Genomic DNA, 23798 nt, shown 5'->3' on the forward strand with positions numbered 1-23798 from the left:
AGTTATTCTTGCTAACCCATCAGTGACAGCGAGGGATGATGGGAGGAATGTTTTCATTGCATCTCAGGCAACCGCTGGTGATGGATTGTAACCAATTGTTCCATTTGGCGGCCAGTCAAGGGAGACTCACCCCCCCTCAGCCCAGTAGCGGGCTGAAATGGGAGAACTGATTGAGGGAGTAAAAAATACCTCGGCACATTATTCTAAATAATCTCCTGCGAGTGAGTGATGGCTGTAGGGCAGCAGGAATAGAGCTCCTCGAGGCACTGACGAACACAGAAGGGCATCGCCGCCCTGCAGGTCCGACCACCATTTCTTGTCAAAGGAGGAGAAGAAAAAAGAAAAAGGACAAAAGCATCCCAGCGATCCGAATTCAGTTCCTGCACTCTGTGTTTCTCAGTCACACATTCAGCTACTGATGTACAATTAGATAATAAACATGTTTTTTAAAAGGACCGTTTACACATTAAGCAAGCGAGTGTGGCTCAGTAGTAGAGCAGGGTCGTCCTTCAATCGGGATCGGTGGTTCGATCTCCGGCTGTCAATGTTTCCTTGGGCAAGACACATAACCCCAAGTTGATCCCGTAGCTGTGCCTGTGGTGTGTGAATGTTGCATGAATGTTCGTTAGTCCTGATAAGCAGGTGGCATCTTGCATGGTAGCCCCTGCCATCAGAGTATGAATGGGTATACATGGGGGGATGATGACATGTATTGTTAAAGCGCTTTGAGTGGACAGTACACTTTGCTATATTAAATATGAGTCCAAAGCAAGCTAGAAGATGGTTATCTTAGCTTAGCATAAAGAATGAAAAAACAGCTTTGCATAGCTATGCAAAGCTGTTTCAGTCTTTATGCACACAATCCTGCTGCAGCATCTCTAAAGCTTGCTAAAGAAACAGCAATTAGTGTTTTTTTAAATGGGCACATGGCCTAGAAATACATCCACTCATAACTGTGAGTATAACTACTCAGAATAAAACCAGGAGACATAAAGTGTGAGCTGTAGATTGTATTAATTTGAACAGAGCCAGACTAGCTGTTTCTCTGTTTGGCTTAGCTTATCTGAAATGCTGCAATCGGCTGCAGCTCTATATTTAACACGAGTGGTATCGATCTTCTCTTCTAAATCTCAGGGGAAAAAAGTATACTATTCCTTTAACCCCTGCAGTGCTTTACGCTAAATTATACGCTGTATATTGACTAACCAGCATGTTTGCATAACATAAATCTCATGTTCCAGTCATGTTCACATACCTGGTGAGATATCCTGGAAGAGAGACTTCCATATAGAGTACTGTAAGGGCCCCATGTACTTGGAAGTCGGGAAGTCTTCATACGTCAGATTGGTCTCATGTATCTTCCCTTTAATCCTGACAGATAAAAAAAAAAAAAAAAAAAAGGAAAAGAAAGAAAAAGATCAATAATCTTCTAAATCCAATTTTCTGCTTTTTCCTTAATAACATGCCTCTGGTTCAAGCCACAATGACGCTGCTTCAAGTAATACTCTGGTTTGTGACTTTGAAATGTGTCATTATTGAAATGGAACAGCTGACAAACTGCTTCGTGAATCTCAAGCAACAGAGATGAATGCATCAGTGAGAGCTCTAACGCCATTACAAAATGATTCAACATGACCTCCACATGAATCACTCGGCACACTCCTTCATGTAGTCCAAAATTCAGGCAAGATATTGAGTGGGTTGCTTAACATGTTGACATCCTGAAAATAACGGTGCAGTATGTTGAAAAGGGGACCTTACTGTAAATACCTGTGCATTAGGTTAATCATGGTGTATTGTCAGACAACAGGGAATGAAAATACATTATTATTACAATGTTTTGTGAGTACCATTCTGTTTTTTTTAAAGTGAAATGTAGATTGATAAAACCAGCTCATTATATTTACATATATTTACAATATCTTGTGACACACATATCCACCTCTAGTTTCAAAGAAATTATACAACACATGTTTTTCATTCTGTCACTCTAGCTAGCTCTATATTCCACCTCATTAATCGCCTCAACGATATTAAACTGTTCAATTAAATCCTCCTCAACTACCCCTCCCAGATTAAACACTACAGCTGGTTTATTTCAGGCCTAATGCACCATCTGTTCAGGGATAATCTGATGCTGTTGCTCAAATCTGTACTTTTCTCCAAAATGTAAGCAACTTTACATTTCGCAATAGCAGAGCACACATGTTGAGAGATGAAATCCTTACAACAACTATAACAGAACATATTTTACGGTTAGCTAAAATGTCAATGAAAGACTTCAAGAGATGATAAAAACCTGATCCTTCTTGAAGCAAATGTGTTTACAACCACATTTCTTTTCTTATCGGACTGCAGTGAAGATACTGGGACTGCTTTAGCAAACTCAGAGCAGGTGAAGCACCTCTCAGATGTGACGGCTATTCCCTCCAGGAAGTCGTGCCTGCCCGTCTCGTTGAGGCGCTCCTGCAGGATCTGGATGCCCTCCTTGACGTCGCGCAGCTGCTGGCTGTAGCGCTGGATCTTGTGCTCGATGTCGGCCAGCTTGCGGGCCGTGTCCATCTCCAGCTCCTCCAGCATGCTCTTTTGGCGCTCGCGCAGGAAGCGGTGAAGACGTTCAAATGCGTCACCGATGGTTGCGCGCAGACTCTTGGCTGAGGACTGAAAAAAAAGGTGGTTTGCTTAAAAAAAACAGCCACACTATTTATAGCCAGCAATTCATAGTTAGCCGGGTTTGTAGAGTCACTATAGCCTGACTCTTAATTAGAGATGGCAGTAATTCAAGGGCATACAAAGTGCTTTAAATTGTGTAAATATTACATTGATTAATTGACATTTTTCATACATTTTAAGGGGGTCTCTGAGAACAATGTGTGTACCATTTTCCACTGATAATAAAGTAGCCTTTACACTGTTTTAATAAAGGAGAAAAACACAAGAGTGTACTGTAACAGAAATAATCCAAAAAGACGACCAGGACGGGGTCGCAAAGGACATCCCGCCTGTGAAGACGTCTGATTACCAGACCGGAGGTCGGACAGAGAAGCTGAAGCTATTACCAGCAGAGTCGAGCAGTTTGCAGGCGACAGCAGACTGGGAGCTGAAGAAACTGATTTGTTACTGAAGAGGGAAAATGGGAAGCTGGACATTAAAGAGAATGAATCATCAGAGTGTCAGAGAGACAGAATAAGACTTTCAAATAGAAGCATCGGAGGAAAGCAAAGACTGGACTTAGAGGTTTCATTCAAAGTTTCTCTTGCCCGTCCTAAACAGTCATCGCTTCATTGAAAAAGTTATACTTGTGTTTGTGTCAAATACGAAGCAGCACAGAACGAAAGTTAAAAATCATATAAACAAGAAACTCAGAAGAAACTAACTTCATTTCTCTGTTGGGAATCACAACCACTCCTCTGATCTTTTCAGGATTTAGGAGCTGTGATCTGAGGTTTAATTAAACTTGCCGAAAAATTCAATCAATCCTTCAAACCGCAGGAGTGTTCCTCCTGTTCTCCCACAGACCAAGGGCGGGTATTCTCCCTCTGCCTGTGGGAAACCTTTCAGACAACTATTTCTCTTCAAGCATTAGAGCTATGACATTAAGGTGGGCTGTATCGCAGCCCTTCTACTTAGTTAAGAGTTGAACACCGATGGTGTGGAGGAGAAGGAAGCGGAGGACTGCAGCAGCCCAGGTATCAGTCTCTGAGTGACGTGTCTGCTGCTTTGGCCCAGCAGGCTGTGAGGCACTGAGAGGGTGTCTGCAGCCCTTGGAGACAGGAGGCTGGCTACCTAACAGGGAAGCATGTGATTATCAAGTGAATCCCTGGTGGGCCTGTGAATAGGACACAATGTCTATCCTTCAGACGGCAACCTTCCAGAGCACACACGGGCCATGGACCAAATTAGAGTGCAAGGTGGGCACATTTAGTTTGACAGCCGGGCTGTTGCAGTGATTTCATCTCAATATTAGTATAATAAACTGATACGCAACTCGTTCATCAACATAAAAAGGGGAAAACCCACTAATTTTACACATAAAATTATGTTTGCCGGTCTAAAGGCATGCTGTTGTGAAAAATGTTTTATAAAGCCTTATCTGGGCTCCAAAGAGAGCTGAGCAAAATGTGATAAATTGCCTTGAATGTTGTCACTTGAGTCAGCATCGGTTGGGGCTAAAGACTAAAATTCTGGGAGCTTGGAGTTAGAAAGAAGTAAGTTCACCAGACCTTAGTACCTCCTCATCTCTGCTTGAGGCTTCAGTAACCGCTACTATAACACACATGAATCTCCCACTGAACTGTCAGCTGTGGAGTTGCATTATGGGTAATGTAGGTGCCAGGCTTCAACAAAGATGAAGAATGTGTGGAATAAATCTGACAACATCTCTGGCTCTGCAACATTGATTTGATTAATGGAGTATTCCTTTAATAACAATCAGGTAAAAACGATAAAGGAAAATTAAATTTAGCAAGATGAGGAAAGGCAGGGAGACTTTTCATTGTCGGCTAACTAAACACATCAGAGATCAATGTAGTAACAGTGCGGCTCACTTCCAGGAAGCGCACTCTGTGCAAATGGATCCACATCTAATGAGATCAGCTCAATTCCAATGAGTCGATGGACGGGCTGAAATGCCTGACTCTCTTTGGTCGAAAGAAAGAGTGGTGCTGCGACATTCATCTTTCTCAGGTCCAAAAACAAGAGAAAGATGAATGTACTCCCTAAATAAAAAATAACGCTGACGGCTGAGCCATCATCTCTGCCAGAGGCCCTTCCCTGGTCAGCATGCTTCAATGTCACTCCAGGAGAGACGTACATGTGTGGAGGGGTGCCATATTGACTGGATGCTCCCTGATTTAAGAAAAAAAGGTGTCCAGATCAAACAGGCGCTCAATAAACCAAAGTTATGTGTCGGAATTTATCTGTTAGTCAGAATTGGTTTGGAAGAACAGATTTATAATCAGTGACTGAAAGAACAGAACAGGAAACAGAATTGTCTGTTTCCTGCTCATTCAGGCATTTTCTATAGGAACTAATTTCACTAAGTCTCATTTGGATGTTTAAGATGCAAACATGGACGTCTTGTTTGAATAAATATCCACACGGTCGGTTATGACTGACTTAATTGTTTTAAATGTTAGAAAATTATGACAAATAGGCATCCCAAATTGCTTTCTTTTAAAGAAAAAAGTCGAATAGGTGATTGAAAGAGGTCATTTTAAATGCAAAAGAAATTACATTTTGAATATTATATATATTGTATATAGTTGATAGTGTGTGTAAGAAGCTGGAACTTGGAGGTATTTTGCTTTTTGGTGTTTGGTGTTATTAACTGAAGGTTTCTCACTGTTGTGGGATATAGTATGGCTTCACCTTAGGCTCTGGGAAATTATAATGGCCATTTTACACAATTTTCTGACATTTCTATGAACTATATAAATAGTGAAACTGATTTTACTTGCAGTTGTATGCAGCTGATTGATTGCTGTTGGTGCGGTTCTATAAACGAGAATTTTTTTAAAACCAGAACTGTTTTGGTACCTTGGTCTCAGTAAGTTGTCTTTGCAGGAGCTGCAGGGCCTCAGTGTGTCCCTTCTCACTGTCTTGCAGGGTGGCCAGCTGCTCCTTCATCTCCCTCTGCAAACCCAATAAACAACAGGTCAGTAACTGATGATTGGAGTTCAACGTAATGAAAGAGAAGAATACATTCAATGTATTTGGAGGATTTCATTTTACTGTCATTTTACTGTATATATAATAATATAATACAGTATGACACAATTTTCAGTTTAAAATGCTCCACGATGTCTCAAAATAGTCAGTCGCATGAAAAATAATGCTTATATTTTTAGCAAAACAGATATTTTTGCAATTCTATAACAATTTATTTAAAAATTGTATCATTTGTTCGAGTATGAGGCAGCAACGCTTGAAGGCTCAGTGACAAAACAAGCAAGGCAGATGGAGAGCAAGATATGAAAGAGATGAAATGCAATCTCTGGAGATGTTGGGCTGTGTCGGAGAAAACTGGGTCTCATCTCTAGTCAGGCACAAGCTGGCACAACCTGCACCACTCAGCCACCTTCAAGTCTCCCCAAGGCAGGAAAGAGGCTATGCAGGAGCCGGCTGGGACGGCTGCTGTCACGAATGGTGCAGTTTTTGTGCAGACCCCATGTGCCAACAACCAGCACACTCAAATGTAGGTTTTAAGATAAAAGTAGTTCAGCAGATTCCCTCCCTTAAGTAGAGACTTATTTATACAAATGAACAAGTACAAGGCTCAAGGTACAGCCCTTTGTTATTCAGGTCTTGACCGATATGTTCATACTGAATAAAGAATGACAAATGAAATGGTCGCGAGTTTGGAATTTAGTGTCTCACTCAAACCCTGGACCATGGACACATGTTGGCTCTTGTGAAAATACAGCATTACAGATCAGAGAATGAGCTATCATACCCAGGTATGTGAGGGAAGTACTAACTTATGTTCCTAAAATGAATACACTGCATCATGAACCTTACCCTCGTCAAACTGGTGTGAGTCTGATAAGCATAAAATAAGGTGCCAGACTATAAAAACCTGAACATCTTTTTGATGATAAAATAGCATTCTGGTAAATATCTAAAGGGTCTGGATTTTCTTCTCACTAATACAAGTAAATTGACAAACACAATTTTATGAAAGGAAAGAAATAGCAAAAAAAAGAACATCAATGAAGAACGCCGTTACATTCACAAGATTACAGATGTCAGATTCCAAAAATGTAAATGGCAAAAAAATGGGCCAAAAGTACAAATGATTATATACAACATAGCCACAAATTAAACTAAAAGTATGCATTGGACAAAAGACACATTCATAAAAAAAAACCACACAATATATGTAAAAAGCAGTAAAAATTGCCTCATAGAAAACTGAAACTAAGGGAAAAATCAGGGACAAGCCTCATGTATTTCAAACCCCCACCATTAAGCCAGCCCTGCTGCTGGTCTCTCTGCTCATGTGTGTACCCGTGTGTCACACAGTATCACCCCCCCTGAACACTAACTGCGGCAAAAATCCACCAAATGGAACTGTCAGCTTAGCGGGGCTAATGAAGCACACATCACTCATCTACGGGGCTGAAATAAATGCCAGAATAGATCTCTGACGACAGGGAAAAAAAAACGGCGTCATTTAACCATCTACAAAATAGAACGGGTTAAGGTAGAGAGGGGGAACAATTGTGATGCATCAGAAACTGTGTGATCACGATGATTAGCTGCAAAATGAACAAAAGGAGCAAATGTGGGGCTGTTGGATGTGAAGCATGTTTCTTCTCAAAAGACAGAAACAATGGAAAACAATGGTTGGTGCAGAGGGGGAGCGTGACTCTCCATGCTAATGACAGGAGTGCGGCAGGCTCAGCAGGCTCTCCGCCTCATCGCTACACGCTTGTCTGCAGCAGGTCAAAGGCCGCTCCCACACACTGAGATAGACCAACACTGACAGACTGGCAGAGAAAACATGCTCCTCCACTCTCCTGCTGCACATTGTCTGACTGATTGACTGACTGGTCAGACAGGGGGCAACTCTAACTGCTAATAGTTGGATGAATAAACGTGAATCGCGCTCTGCATTATAGCAGACTGGATACATTCATTCTGAAGAGAACATGTTGCTAAAATTAAATGCACTGTAGATTGTGTACATAAACTGAACTCAAGCAGTCAAAGCTGCATTTTAGAAACAGCAAAAATCTGCCTTAGTGAAACCATCTTAATACACTTTAAGGCCCTAAACCCTGTCCATAACGTGCTATTACATAATCCTCTTTAATCTTCCTGGAAGCAAACACTGTCCTTTGAGTATCCTACAGATGGGAGATTTTATGTGATGATATATAGCCAAAACTGAGAAAAATAAAGCCACAGCTGTAGTGTCCATTACTACACAAGGGCAAGGAATTAAGATCTGAAGTGGATGTGATTCACTGGCATCTCGAAGAAAAGCTTTATCATGTGACAAAACAAAGACTAAGACTGACAGGGTGGTTGTGTGTTATTGTGTTGTGAATGGAGGCGTCTCTCTCCTGTCCATCACATCTGGCCAACACAAGTCTGACATGACATTTCCCCAGGACATCAAGTTGCAGGAAATGGGGGTCACAGCTGGGGGATTTTAAATCTAAAGTACATTTCATCATGCTGTCATTCCCTTCTTCCTCTTCCTCTCCTGTCAGGTTAGCAGCTCTGGTAGATATTTACGAGTAAATAAATGAATAAATAATAGACTATCAGCAAGATTGAAAATGTGCATGGAGCTTTAAATTCCTCAAACCTTCTTTACAGCTGCGAGCTTGATTATATTCAGCGGCTCGTTCAGGAGTGAAAGAGCGTTATTGGCTTGAAATGGCCAGCCCCGAGGAAGATTGAACAAAACAACATGCAGTGCCACAGTATGAATAATAAAAAGCCTACAGGATGGAGGAAAACTTCCTCTTACACAGACAGACAAGCTTCCAGTGATTGCATTCACATGCACTGATGAAAGGAACAAAATAAACTAATAACAAATTAGCAACTCATCTTCTGACTGGAGGACATTCAGAATGTCCAATATACTACTTAGACTTATAATTAAAGAGAGGATAAGATAGGGACTCAAACCCCCACGGAGACCACAATAACTCAATGTACTGCAAGTGATTTTCACAAGGACAGTTTGGCATAACCTTTGCCGAGCTGAGGGTGTAATTCTGTCAGGTAGCTGGCAGGGTGGGTAAATAGGACGCCAGCCAATAACAAAGCCGTGAGCACACTGACGCCGTTACAATGAGGCTGTGAGCTTTATGTGCTTGTGTAATGCAATATGGACCGGGTATGAAATATGTCACAGAACCAACGACATTCAAGGCTGATGACATTCAAGGCTATCAGCTTGGATATTACATGGAAGCAACACACAAGTGTTCACTTCACATTGAGTATCTGTAGACAGAGCACAGTAAGGGTCCTTTTACACCTAACCTGTTTGGTTCACGTCTATCAAATGATGTGGTGTGAAATCATCGCTCAAACACTAGCGTGGTCCTAAAAAACGGGCTGACGAGTAGTGTCTTTGGGTCAAACTTTGGTACACAACAGGTTTTTGTGATAGTAGATGTCAATCTATCATAAATTAAAACCTAAACTGCTGTTAAATCCATCTGCTAATAAGTTTTAAGAACGAGTTCTCCCCAGCTGTAGGCGAAAAGCGATGAATAGACTTTACTCATGAAAGTGTTAATACCTTATTGAAGGTTCAAGGTTAATTTATTGTCATTTCGCAAGATTTTGTAAATTAAGTGACTGTAGCAACCACAAACTATAAAGTAAAGTAATCCACACATTATATTATGATACATAATGCCTCTTGCATTTCCTGGTTCTACCTTCCCCCCCACACACACACACACAATGATGTCTAATCTTACCTCCATACATCTTCATAAATCATGATATCAAATCTTACCCTATTATATACACGTTATAATATATAATCATACCTACAATATATAATTGTATCTACCTATATCTTATGATATATAATCTTACATATATATATATATATATATATATATATATATATATATATATATAATATAAAATCATACCTACATACATCTATAAACGCTATCTTATCTACCTATATACTGTACATTATGATATATAACTGTACCTTTATGTTATGTTGTATAATTGGACCATCTATATACTTATGAGTTATGATATATTATCGTACTTATCAATGTCTATACATATTGTGATATATATATATATATCATACATATATATATATATATATATATATATATATATATATCATACCTACATACTGTACATCTATAAACATTATGTACAATGGTACCTACATACATCTATATACATTATGATATATATTCTTAAGCACATATCTATTTACATTATGATTTATAAACATAGCGAACTATCTATATTCGTTTTGAGATATAATCTTAGAACCATGTACTGATGCTGCAAGATGACATTACCAAAACTGTCCAATCCCCCCAAAAAAATGCTGTCTCAATGCTGCAAACACGGGCGCATCTGGACCCCGACATCAAATTGAGCTGCTTACATGCAGCAGCCGTGTTTCCTCTAGCATCAGCAGAGCCTGCAGCCTCTCCAGGGGGACGAGTGCATCCCCAGAGCCTGAGCTCCGCCAGCAGAGCAGGCAGAGGCCAGCTGACTGCGCTGCACTGGCTCAGAAGGCTGCAGGACAGACCGCCAACATCTGTCCTAGTGAGCCAGAGGCAGGCTGAGTCTGTACAGAACGCCGGCATGTGTGCATCTACTGCACGGGACAGGCTGTGGTACTTTCAGTTCTGGACTGGTGGAAGACATGAAAGATCATCGTTATTAGGACTGCAACTAACAATCATTTTTATTACTGATTATATTTCTGACTTATCAGTTTAGTGCTGAAAAGCCTACAAGATTGTTTAATTCATTCATTGACATCAAATGAAATGCCAACAAGTTTGATAATCTATTAGTTGCTTGAATTAAATGTCAAGCACAAAATACCAAACTCTGTTTCCAACTTCTCAAATGTAAGGATTAGCTGCTTTTCACTGTATGTTATGCCTGTAAATTAAATTTATTTGATTTATTTTGGACTGACAAGAAATGTGAAGAGGTCACCCTGTCTCCAGAAACTTGTGACAAGCACTTTTTGACAATTTTCTAACATGTTCCTAAGTGACACACTTTTATCCACTATTAATTATAGTGCAATTACTAATTTGTTCAATACCAATTAGGTACATTTTGCAAATAAAAAAAAAGGTGAATTCATCATCTAGCTTTATTACCAAGCAGCACTCAAAAAATATACTGCTACAATATCAGCAGAATTTAAAAAAAATAAATATCTACATAAGAGTCGATGAAACTGCTGTGACTGATCCTGGGTCAGATCACAAATGGCCTCCAGATTTACTACATCAATTTTAGAGGAAACATTTGGTAACAGCTGTGGGGATTATTGGAAGTACGGATGCTGGCGGCCTCCTCCAGTCCTGTGAATATAGGGCACGCCATGTAAATGATGAATGCTCAGAGGCTGCTGCTCCACTTCCTGGAGCGAGGAAGGGCACAGCGTATGCAAATGTTTTACACCACACATGGGGAAGGGAAAAAAAACAACAAATCTGTATATGTCTTTTTTTTTATATATATTTTTTAATCCTTGAAATAAAAAAGATTCATGGTGTTTGAATTGCTGACAAAAGTCTACAGAGTCCACACTGAACTAAAGAGAGTGGTGATAACAGAGTGTGTGTGTGTGTGTGTGTGTGTGTGTGTGTGTGTGTGTGTGTGTTATTATCATCGGCAGGGAAACGAAGTAGCTGGAAGTCTGATGATTTTAAGAAAGACAGACCGGTCTCAGAGCCGCCAGCGTTAAGTTTGATAATCTACACAGAGCAGGACAAGCCATTTAAGAGGAACAAGGGGTTTGTTGTTGGCACTAGAGTGGAAATCTGAGAAGTGTCGCGCGATAAGAGCAAGCCTGCTGTTTGCAAAGAGTCACCAGCTGACATTTAAAAACGGATAAGAAGAAAACAAACAACAACAGTCTTGATTATCGAGCGACCACCAGTGGTTAATTCAACACGGTAACTTATTTCAGGCATGGCTGACTTTGTTGTCGATAATAGTAGCTCTTGTGCATTTTGTTTTTATTCTATGACTGCTGACATGCGGAGGAGGGCAATGGACACAAAACAGAGGTCTTTCCTTTTCTTATTAATGCATATTTTGTTCTGTCCACATAACCTTTTATTATTAAAAGACTACTACTCTAATTAAGGAACCAATGTAACAAAAGGTAACCAATCTACTTTCTGTTTGCACAGGAACCCACAGAAACATTGTTTTTGTTATAAAAAAAACAACCTGTTATCTTTTATTTTTTAAATTAATTTTGTTTCTGCTGAGAAACAGTCAGTAATGCCGAACAAAAAACTGGTTTTAAACCCTTTCCAACTCTCAATATCAATATTTTGATTGTTGCATCAACTACACATTCCACTGTTTCAGCATTTAAACAATGTCAAAAGATTCAACTGCAACATTTCAGCAGCGAGCACATTAACATTTTCTTCAGTTTTGCCTTTTCTAGTGTAGTTTTCAAGGTGCTAGTTTAAACCACTATAAAAAGGAAGCTCAACCACGCTATGCAGAAACCAAACTCACATGTAACACAGCTATGGAGACCTGCATTTCCTGCTTGCACCATCATCTCTTTCCTACTGCACACTGACTTCACTCTGAGGACACACTAGGCAAACACACCCTGAAAATGACCCTTGGATGTGTTTGACTGCCAGCTGATTTTCTCCACAACCAAATAAAATTAGACAAACTTATAATGGTCAGTAATAGTCAACATGTTGTTAATATAACACCAAGTAGAATGTGCCAGGCGCAGAAATCACCTTGTAAAAAAAAAAACATAGGATGTGGTTGCATGTCAGTCAGCATCCATCGCACGGCAGGGATAAACAGATTTGTTTGCCTCTGCATCATCTTATGCATGGGGTTCCAGTGGCATGGGCACAGATGGAAGCTATTCGGTTATAGCTCTTGTGTTTGCACTATGCAGTCGTGTTTGTTACAGCACGCCAGCAGAAATGGCAGTTAAGGTCCGTGAATTTTAAGTGTAGCCTTCAGTCAGGTCTGCATGGTAATAAATCCCCTGATGATTTCCAATAATCTACATATTGAAGCCTGGATCAACATATTTATAAAGAAACCTTCAAATTAAGGCTCAACTCGAGCACAGAGCAGGAAAAAAAAATCTGTTTACAGTTAATACACGTCTATGTTGTGCAGTATTGATCAGTTTCACACACAGCCTTCCACAACTTGATATACTGAATATGATAACGTTCAGTCGTCAAGAACACACTCTCTGTTTTACTCCCAATAATGGGAAAACCAAGGCCATATACACAGCAAAGTATTGTGTGCTGTGGAAACAAAATACAGAAAATAAAGAATACTGGAGTAGATTATTAATCAATACTACCACAGTATAGAGAGACAAGGTAATACACCTTTTTAAAAGCTCATTTCACTTGCTTCAGCCAGACAATTCAATGTTCTACTGTGAATTGTTTTCACTGGGCTCCCAGCTGAATACTGTTTATCTACGACTGTGCTGGACAGAAAGAATTGAGCATTTAATCTTTGTTAAAGTGACACTGCTAAAACCTAACGCATAGCACAGTAGACACCAATTCCGCTTAAAATATGGACAGTATATATATTGTTTAGCTTTTTTAGAAAGACTCTGTAAGATGGTGGAACAGAAGCGAATACAGCCTCTTGAGAAAATGCTCATCTTTTACCACATATCATGGCACAACAACATGAAAAACGTTTGTCCACGCTAGTGTTTTAAGGTAGTTTTTGTGAGGATCTCCGGACACACATTAAACAACTATACCAAAGAAAGCAGATACATATTTTCTTTCTCCTCCTGTTTTGGTCAGCAAACCCTAAAGCTGTGCTTTCATATCGCCTGGTGAGGAGTGGAACAGACACAGCCAAGTTACTCATTCAAAAACCTCTGTCAGTGCTCCTGCTCAATGTGATCAACTAAATGTCTTTTTGAATGCAGACAAATTTACAATGTTGTTGTTCTCATTTAAATATTGTTCTGTTCCTGTTGACATTTCATTGCAGGTCAAACACTTGTTAATTAGGCAAGCAGTAATTCCTTTCTTGCCGTGTTGAAATCTGGTGCAAATCAATAGGATTTAAAAAAGCAACATTTTCAGAAAAACATATGGGGATGGAAAGCCAAAATGAGGAGACAATAAAACTTCTGAGAGACGAGTCAATTATAAAACAAACCAAACAGCCTTTTTGCTTTTAAACCACCACCGAGGCATGCCTGTATTTCAAAAGGGGTTTTCTATCACTTCAATATATGAGAGTGCTGGTAAGACCAATGTTCTGACTTTTCCCGATTTAAGCTTTTCACATCCCTCTATACTTTGACAGTTTACAATTTTGATGCTTGACGAATGCTCACTTGTTTTACAGCTGCAGTTATTGTAAATCACCGCAATAAGAGATTCTGCTAAATGCTTAAACTGTGAACAGCTGCTGGAGCAGGAAACCTCTGTTAATGTGCAGACTGTGCAGCGATGCCGAGTGGAGGAACCAGGGTGAGGACAGACAACACAGCTGGCTGTTCCCCAATAATTAGCCTGACCCTGGATGCACACTAAATGCATTGTGGGAAATAAACAAGCTCCAAGATTACCTGGCCAGAGAAACTTGAATTGGCCATACATCACAGGAAATTTAGGAGCAATGGTGTTTAAAACAGCTAATGGAGATATCAGTCATTGTGCAGGCCAAACCTAGCAAAAGTCTAGCAAAACCTACTTTCAACAGCTGTTTCCCCTTTCATACATAATCACAAAAACTGAATATTTAGCAAGATTTTTTTCTTTCTGATAATTACACAAATGTTTTTCAAAGAAATGGTGGTCAATTTGAGACCATTTCTTTAATTCCAAAGCTAAAACTAGACTGAGCACTTGCCTGCGTATCAATCATCTCCTATCCCTTATTTATAGTATAGTATTCAACAGGTAAACATCTTCAGGCTCCTTCGCTCTCCTCCTCCCAGCAACTTGTCGTCTCAGAGTGGGTCAGACCTGAGTCTGGCTGATTGGAAGCTGAAAAAGAGGACTTCTACCAGCAGCAGGTCTAATTAAATCATCTGCAGCAAATCACGGATGCAGGGAATTACAGGAGATTACATCCCGGACCGGTCCTGCCCAAACCCCGAGAACAATGGCTGTAATCTGTCTTAATTCCCCAGTTAATCAAGCAACGCAGAACTCATAGTCTCATGGCTGCAACGGCTGGCTACAGCAGTTCACATCGACCGGAATATTAAACTGACAAAACTATAAAGCAGAGAACCCTTAATAATGCGACCATTCGTGAATTTTTAACATTTACTAACATCTGAAATTGGCTCAAAAGCCATCTTCCTCAAACTCTTATTTCATATTCACCACTTTTTGAAGGCTATTCTACCTCAAAGAGAGAAAAGGTAACATCTTTCTCTGCCATGGCCTTTTTCACTTAATGTGGTGTCACCGGTGTGCAGACAGCTCTCCCTACTAATCTGACTCACTTTAGGGAGGTCCGAGCTCAGCATTAAGCCTCACTTTAAGCTGTAAAACTTTAAGGACAGCACTTCCCCTTTCATCCACAAAGATGACGAGTAAATCTCTCCACCATGGGTCCTTCCTCTCCCTCTCTGGCCTGCCAGACCAGTTATGGCACACTCAGCACCCCTGTGACCAGCAGGTTTAACTGGCAGACATATACATGTTCTACTAATGATGTCATACAACAGGTGGAATGCATTGATTCATAATGAATCACAATTAGAGTGAGGTGTGGGAGCTTGTGTATTTCAACAGAAAATGAAATACACTTCTGCAGAACATACCTCTTCAGGTGTTGCTATTGTTGAGGTTGTATGAGTATATTTCTAAAACAAATGCCTTTTGGGAAAATCTATGACTCTTAGTGACTTTTCCCTTTCCATCGTTCATCATTTTATAGTGTGTTCAAATCTACATTACACCTACAGTATAAATGTGTGTGGCAACACAACAAAGGCACCGTAAACAAATAAAAGAGAAGATATGGAGACTAAAAGCTTCTTTGGAAAGTGGGATTGCGGCCAAAGACAAGTGCATTCATTGAGAGGATGGAAAGGACAAGGATGGCAACAAAAACTGGCACAAATAAAATCACACTCATTTTACTTCTAACTTGTGGGTGAGAATATGTGGTTAAGATAAAAAAATATATAAAAAAACATTGTTTGGAGGTACATCCTGCATGTTTCAAGAGCTTCTTAAGATGCCCGTAGCTATGGAAAAGGCAGCTTTGGAGTTACTCGTTCGTCTACGATAATTTCTTAGAGTATAATTAGTTAACATGCGTTTGAGAAACACCTGTTCAGCTTTTACGATCATCTCAGCCATAAATTACTTTGAGAAATGGAGCTGTATTCTCTGGCTATAAAACATTGTTCACTTGCATACATTTCCTGCCCTCTATCAGAACTGCTTGCTGGAAAACACTTGTCAAACTGCAAAACCGACTCCTCTGTGTAGAAAGCCTACATTAACATTTCTAATACACAATAGTTGATCAACATCTGACTCACTTAACTAAAGCCAAAGTAATCATCTAAACAAGGCAACATGTTACGAGTGATGGACGCAGCTCAACTTTCACCAATCTATGCAGCCGTTTATCTGCTGATCTAACAACAGCATGGGCTGATGCAAACATGCAGATCAGCTCTGCCTCAAGCATCATCAGTGGAATCAGTAGGAAGTGCAATACAAGCTGCTGTCTCCCTCTGGATGAGGATAATATGCCGCTGTTCCGTCTTTCCCCATGGCTCCATTTCCGCATGAACGCAGTCTCTCTGCCACACCACCCTGGCTGACCGCCAAGCTGGACAAACTCACTGTTTGGTTGGGTGAGGGGTGAGAATTAGCAGGGTGGCAGAACTGGGAAAGAATTGGTTACCAAACAAGATCATTGGCTTTCAATAAAGCACATACCTGCGAAATGAGAAGATTACTGAGAGAGAGAAGACGGCACACAGGAGATTTGGGGGGGGGGGTGTTTAGAAAGCGCGATGGAGCTGCTAGAGGAAAGGAGAGCAGTCCGAGGCGAGCCACAGGGGAGACGGCAGCCGTGGGTGCCCTTGAAATTTTCTGACTCATTACTGCAGCGGTACGGCCATGCGTGGTGATGGCAGGAGCTCTCGGCAGTCGCAGAGTGAAAGACAGCAGAGGAACACTTCAAAAGGATGCTCATTCTTCCATTTCAAAACACCACCCTGCGATATGACGAGGCAGGCAAGAGAAAATAAAATACGTTTTCATGATTAACCCCCCTGTTTGTTGTCTGTTAAGGAAGGAAGAAGCAGGTGGAAGAATGTGTTAATGGAGGACAGCACACAGGTGCATCTGGACACTGAGTGACAGGTCTGTGTGGGCGGCTCAACACCACTAATCATTTAATTCTTCAGCTGCGTGGGCTTGAGTCGAACTGAGACGAGTATTACTGCACAGCTGCCTGCTGCTATACCATCTATACTCTGTGGAACAAAGTTAGGTCCCCAAATATGCATGGATAACCAGGGGTTGCAGTCTTATATCCCTTCTCGTCTGGTCTGACATCGCTGTCAAGTAGAGCGGAAACACGGCCCGAGGGCAAGTAGACAGCCGGATGGGTCCGTCTAGCTCTGCTATATTGGGGTTGCACACGGCCCGCTGACAGCCTCGATCATCACAATTAAGGCACAGAGACTGCTGTGGCTCCCACTTTTCCCTCTGCAGAAGTTGACTGCCAACTTTAGGTCACAGTGGTGTGATAATAAGTGCACAGCTTCGGCCAGCTTCAATCAAGGTTACAGCATCAAGCCAACCTCTATTTAAGATGGCGCCAGAGCTCCAAGTGTCACATGACTAAGACAGGGATGTAATCTCATCGCAATTAATTATTTTCATCTTCCAGAACATAAAGCACGTACTATACAGGATGAAAGATGTGGCTCAGTAGATAATATGTCTGCTCTCTGGCTCCAACATTATTTAATAAGTTCAAAGCAAGACAGACGGGCCAAAATAACCTCCCAAAAAATTAACAGGATTAAAATGATGAGACTGCTTGGTGTGTATTAAGAATCTGGGTGGGATGATTGTTTTGTGCTTTCTGCTCTTGAACATTATGTTTAAATGGTGTTTAATGCCGTCCAATATGACTGGTGGAATAAAACCCCAAATCAGAAGGCATTAGTTCCACGTGAACACTCCGCACCCTGATGTGCATGTCAAGCTGCAGACATATCCTCCTCCAACCCACCTTCATGTCTGTATATTAAGAAATATCACGCAAGTATGTGTTGCGTGAATGTTTGCCAGATGTGCGTGTGTCAACCTGCAACGGCCGGGTACTTGACGTATTTGTGTGATACAGAATTGGCCGCAGGAGCGTTTACAGGAGGATGAAAATCAGCAGGAGCTAAAGCTCTCAACTCAGCAACAAGACTCAGGGCCGGAGGTCAGCGGAGTGACATGCCATGCTAAGGAGATTACAGCCTGCCACAGACTAACCAAAGGCTGGCCTCATCAGTGGACACTGGCCAGCCGAACGCACTGTCGACACATAGTCGACAGCAGTGGTGCCATGACATAACAGGAGTGTGCATATCTAAACCTTCTGGGAATGTACTCTGTTTGAGTAAATCAAATCTAAAGACTTTAGTGCTGAAATGTGTTGCATCAGCAAAATGAAGCTTATGTACACTATAAGCCATAAATGATAAACATGGTGAGATGATATATTGACAGTGATGACATTTAGAACCAAAAGAAATCGGAAACAATTTGTCCGACAGTTCTGGTTCACAACGTTTTTATGTTCCAAAATGTCATCATGGTGGCCGACCCTCTGGCTTTGTTCATACGTTTACGTACTGTGGATATTGAAATTAAATGTTGTCATCCCAGTGGCTCCGATTGTGAAACACATTAATCATCAGTGTTCTGATTTCTGAAGATAGATGGGTTACCAACAAGGAGGACATGTCTGTGTCATCCTGCTTCTCGAACGCATGACGGGGAGAGAGGATGATGTAACTTAAGAGCAGAAACTGCTGGGGAAATGGACGAAATCAGGACTCTTGACAGAGTATCTGGCAATTTAAAGCAGACCGCAGAAGTTCTCCACCCCCTCTTTGGGAGCGAGCTGGAGCCACGTGAATGACGAGTTATATCATGCTTACAGGGGCAGAGGAGAAAGCATCATAGAATTAGAGACAGCTTTCACCAATCCCAAATCCCATGTGCCAAAGCGTCAAACAAATTTATCACAAAAAAACCCACAAAAACAAGCTTTGGCTCTCACCCTACCAAAACCGCCGCCCTTCGTCTACAAACCTTCCCACCCAACAAAAACTCTAAGGTTTATTTGAAAAGAGGTCACCAAGCTGGCACGGCATGCAGTCCTCTGGCCCAGGCAGTCAAAACACTGGAGCTGATTGCGGCTGCATTTTAACACATCCTCACTGAGGGAAAAGGGAAGTTTGTGGCTGCAGGCGCAGCTCTCACACATTTGTTTTCGAGCTGACACAAAGCTCCTGTCTGCTCTGGGACGGAAATAAGAAATGATAAGTAAACTTGTAAGTTGACAAATAGAGTAGAAATTACATGGGCTCCTTATTCAGAGAACAAAGTTCACATTTACGAAAGACACGTTCCTGATAAAGTTTACTTTGTAATCTCAAAAATAATTGCAACACCATCTGTTGCCTTGTTCTGATGTTTGTGTTTGTCTTCTAAAATGATGAGACGTTACGTAACACACCACTCTACTTTGATCTAAAACGGAGAGTATGCCAAGTTCGTCGTGGTACAGGGTCGTTTCCGACGGGGCCTCTGTGTGCTCACTTTCTTTCAGTATTGTAGATCTGGGAAGCCTCCAGAGCTCCTGCCAGACTACAAAATGCCAGAATGCTGCCTTGAAAAGAGCTCCAAGCAAAGGGACAAACTGGTGTCCAAGAAAAGAGAAACCTCTTGTGCTGGGTCTAATTACTTCTGCTCCAAGATTACACGGTTTTGACCTTTCTCAGGCTTCAAGTGCAGCGCGTGATTGGAAATGAAACATTGATGTACACGGCACTGTTAATTACATTCAAAACAGAACGCACAAGGGCACCACTGTATACTACCACGAACTGTCTCAAAATGTTTACATGTATTCTATTAATTGAACTGTACTTGTCATTTATGTTTTAATTATCTCCTCACTACTACATCAATTGAGTCAATTGGTTGTAATCCAATTAAAACATGTCTAAAAAACTATAATATTTAAAAGCAACTGATATCAAGCGCCGTAATAAGACTGAATTGTCATTTTGTCTCATTACTCAGTTATGTGCCGATTATTGTTTGCGAGGGTTTTTTATTATGCCTGAACAGATTCCGACTTTATTCATTGTGCAATTTGTTTGCCATTGTCAGAACAGCAAAGTAATGAAATATGACAGCAAAATCACAGCGATCTGATCAGATAGCTCAAGAAGATACATAATTAGACAATATGCGATAATATACAAATACACAAAAGCAGTACCGGTACATATAACTAAGTTTACAGAGGAATTACCGGTGTGTGGGATGGTTACTGGTAATGTTGCTGTTATATAAGTGAATAAGTGAATCAGCAGTTTTGATCAATAATAAGCAAGCACTAACAATCTGTCCTGCAACTTAAATTTCAGTCAACATGCAAGCTGCAGTAGCACATGTATATAGCCGCATTCTCTCATCCACATTTCACATTGCCATTTAATGAGGTGAATCTAATTCTTCATCCAGTTTACAAAACTCTTTTCAACGGCTGTCACTTCCGAGGCCGACACCAGGCCTCGGAATCTCTCAAAAATCTTTTGATCATTCACAGTGTCATTAAAAGAATGTCCATCAATTATGTCTCACTACTTTGCATCAAATTGAGGTAATGACTCAGCTGCAGTTTCCACGTGAACCTGCTCACCAATCCAGAGCAGTGAGAACTAATTGAGCTTGCCAGTGTCAAATATACACTTTCAGGAGGGTGGAAGAGGTGAGTGTAATGAATAGTCAATCTCATTGATACAGTCTCTGCAGCAAGGGAGGACTTTTAAAGTTACTCAAAGTTAGAGTGTCTGTAGCATTTTAAAAAGTGTAGACCTACGGCAAAAATTATAGAATAGCAATAAAGTCAATGTTATGAATTGTCCAAACTGTGAAACTAAAGCACAGATTATGTTAGTGTGACGTCCAATGTGGCCTGAGTGTTGCTGCAACTGGAGAGTGCAATCCCTTCGGAACTGCATAGCTGAGTGTTAACAATCGACACTTTGGTCTGTTTCTTATCATAAAGTTCACCCTGCTGTCTGCCAAGAAGACTGGAAACCAAATGGTTTTTTTACGTTACATCAAGCCGATCTCAATTCATTGGTAACAGCAGACTTAAGGAAGGAGTGAGACATTAAATGAGACTAAAATGTGTTGCTTTGCATACTGGAGCAAAGAAGGAACAGGATTAGGAGCTTTGTTTCACAGTTATTGGATTTTGGCTCTGCGGGAATGGATTTATCCAAACACAGAGAGGAAAGCAAACATTAAACTGTTCCGGTTAATGTGGAAAATATGACTCAGTGTCAACACATATGACACATTAACATATGCTTCATAAGGGAGCTCACATCTACAAAGTCACTGTCATTTCAACAAACACTCTACATCTGCCTGTGCACTTAAAATCCCTTCACTTAGACAATACTTCTAATGTACGCATCGGAAACAGTCAGAACTATACAACACTAATACTATCAAGTGCAGTGCATCCATATTATCAGTGTTGCATTTGTTGTTGTACATTTCAAAATATATAAACAGACAGGCTTTACATTTATTCACCATGTAAAAAAACAACTTTGTTTCAGAGAGGGAATGAAACCAAACTGAACTCACAGATGAGCCAGGTAATGTGGGTATCAGCAAAAACAAAGTAAATTAGATGTGTTTTACTCTTTAGCACCTATTTGACCCAAAGTACTCCTGGGCAAAGCATAAAATCCCCAAACTGCTACAGTGGAGCTGCTCTGAGGAAGTAGAGGATTTGAGGATGAATTGTCTGGGCAGCTCCCACGGGGCAAATGAGTGCAACTGCCTGAATGTGGTGCAGAGTGCTGATGGGTTTTAAGAAAATGTCAGCCTCATCCTTGCTAATGAGCTGTCAGAGTGCGAGCGCTATAACTGACCTGTATCTCCTCGTAAGCCTCGTCGATAGTTGTTACTTGGTGCTGCTCATGTAGCGCCGGCTCGTCGCAGAAGAAGCACACCAGACTTTTGTCGGTGAGGCAGAAGAGTTTGACCTTCTCGTGGTCCTTGCAGGGGTAGGAGCTCCTCTGCGCGTTGAGGATGGCGTCCAGCGGGAAGGCTGAGTAGCGCTCCACAATGTTGGACAACTTGAGACTCGGCGAGAGGAGGGGATCGGTGAAGGTCCTCCGGCACTCAGGACAGTCACGCGCTCCGTGAAGCTCCCGTCTGCTCCAGTGCTCGGTGATGCAATTTCTGCAAAAGTAGTGCTCGCAGCCAAAGCTGACGGGGTCCTGGTAGATGCTGAGGCAGATGGAACAGAGGAGCTCGTCCTTCAAGCAGCAAGCCATTTGCAAAGACTGAGCGGCATCTACAGGGGCAATGCTCTGGGGCTGAGTGTACTTGGTTTAATCTTTAGGCGAGTGGTTTACTGCCTGTGGGAGTTGACAAGATCTTCAGGAATCTTCACCTTTATTCTCTCTGTTGAAATATGGCAAACAACAACAAAAAATGGGCCATTAATCTTAAATGATGCACCTAGTACAGGGGCTAATGCATTTATAACAAACAAATGATTAACAGGGGCAGATTCTCTTGGTTAAACATTAACAACACACTCTTCAATGAAAGCCGGTTAAACATATAATTTTTCTTTTGGTGATTTCAGCGGGCTGTCATAGTGGCTGTCACTTAAGCAAAAATGCCAACCTATGCACAGGTTGCAGCTTCTTAAATTTTAAGATTTGCTGGTTTGCTTTTGGACAGTTTTTGGTCCGTTGGATGAACAAAACACACATTTTCAGACCAAACGATTCAGCAGATTAACGGATAATCAAATGAGTTGTAGCCCTATTTGGAGGAACTTTTACTCCGATTAATTTATAATCAGAAGCACCAGGATGCTCTTTTAACCTCTTACTTCCTAACGGAAACAATTAACTAAATTGTAATGTAATTATATTTAGCTTTCTCAAGAGAGCCAATGCATCCTAGTTTTCACTTTCAGCTCCCTCCTTACCTGAGGAAACCCCATGTTTATACTTTTATTTAAATACTTCTCCACCTTGCTACATCCCTTTCCCCTCTCATTTTTGAGTTTGTTTTTATTTACACAGCAAACTGTCTGCACCAAGCAACAAGGAAACAGGTAAACACCTGCAGCGGTGTTATATCCGCTGCTGTCTTCCTCCTACCCCGTTGTTAAGAAGCTTCCCTTTAAATTCCCATTATGACGAGATATTCAACAGCCCGGACTGAGCTGTTTTTGTTGAACTTCTTACCATCTACAACAAACTGTCGAGTCAACACTTGTGTTGTAACTTAGCATACAAGCTATTTTAATTGGCTTGCAAGCTGTATTTGTAAACATACCCGACCAGGACCACGACACTACAACGGGAGGATGAGACACAAAATGAGGCAAAACTAATTTAATAAGCTATATATCAAAAAAGGGGGACACAGGTGATATGTGAAGGTATTTACAGTGGTCAATGCATAGAAATAAATTACTAGGAATGGAGAAAAAAGCCTCAACTCACCGACCTCTTCAAAGCGACATCCGCTGCTCCTATGCGAGTGTCTTTCAGGAAGGAGAGCAGCACACAGCGGCAACAGACGCAACCAACTGTATTGATCGATGGGGGGGGGGTTATCAAACATAATATTTGCGAGATTGCAGCGGTTCATCGATAAATACGTTACAAAAGTACGACATTCATATGTAATAAGAGAATATGAGCGATTTGATTCGTGAATACGAGGCGTAATAAATGACAATATAAAGTGTAACTCCCTCTAACAATGGAGTGTCTCAGACTT

At 41.0% G+C, this 23798-nt stretch overlaps 1 protein-coding gene across 3 annotated transcripts in view; it reads right to left on the reverse strand.

Moving 5' to 3' along the window:
- The window catches only part of trim62.1 (tripartite motif containing 62, tandem duplicate 1), a 28441-nt gene extending 4830 nt beyond the window's left edge, over positions 1-23611 (reverse strand). The window contains exons 1-5 of one of the 3 annotated variants that reach the window (XM_034532496.1): positions 23523-23611; positions 21920-22457; positions 5539-5634; positions 2300-2661; positions 1256-1371 (exon numbers count right to left, since the gene is read on the reverse strand). In XM_034532496.1, coding sequence (XP_034388387.1) covers positions 1256-1371; positions 2300-2661; positions 5539-5634; positions 21920-22327 — 982 coding nt within the window. In that variant the 5' untranslated portion in view covers positions 22328-22457; positions 23523-23611. Of the gene's footprint in view, positions 1-1255; positions 1372-2299; positions 2662-5538; positions 5635-21919; positions 22458-23518 lie in introns of all 3 variants that reach the window. The other 2 variants (XM_034532497.1, XM_034532495.1) reach the window with 2 other exon arrangements.
- Positions 23612-23798: the final 187 nt, after the last annotated feature.

The sequence above is a fragment of the Cyclopterus lumpus genome, chromosome 5, assembly GCF_009769545.1.
Source record: "Cyclopterus lumpus isolate fCycLum1 chromosome 5, fCycLum1.pri, whole genome shotgun sequence".
Taxonomy (NCBI): Eukaryota; Metazoa; Chordata; class Actinopteri; order Perciformes; family Cyclopteridae; genus Cyclopterus; species Cyclopterus lumpus.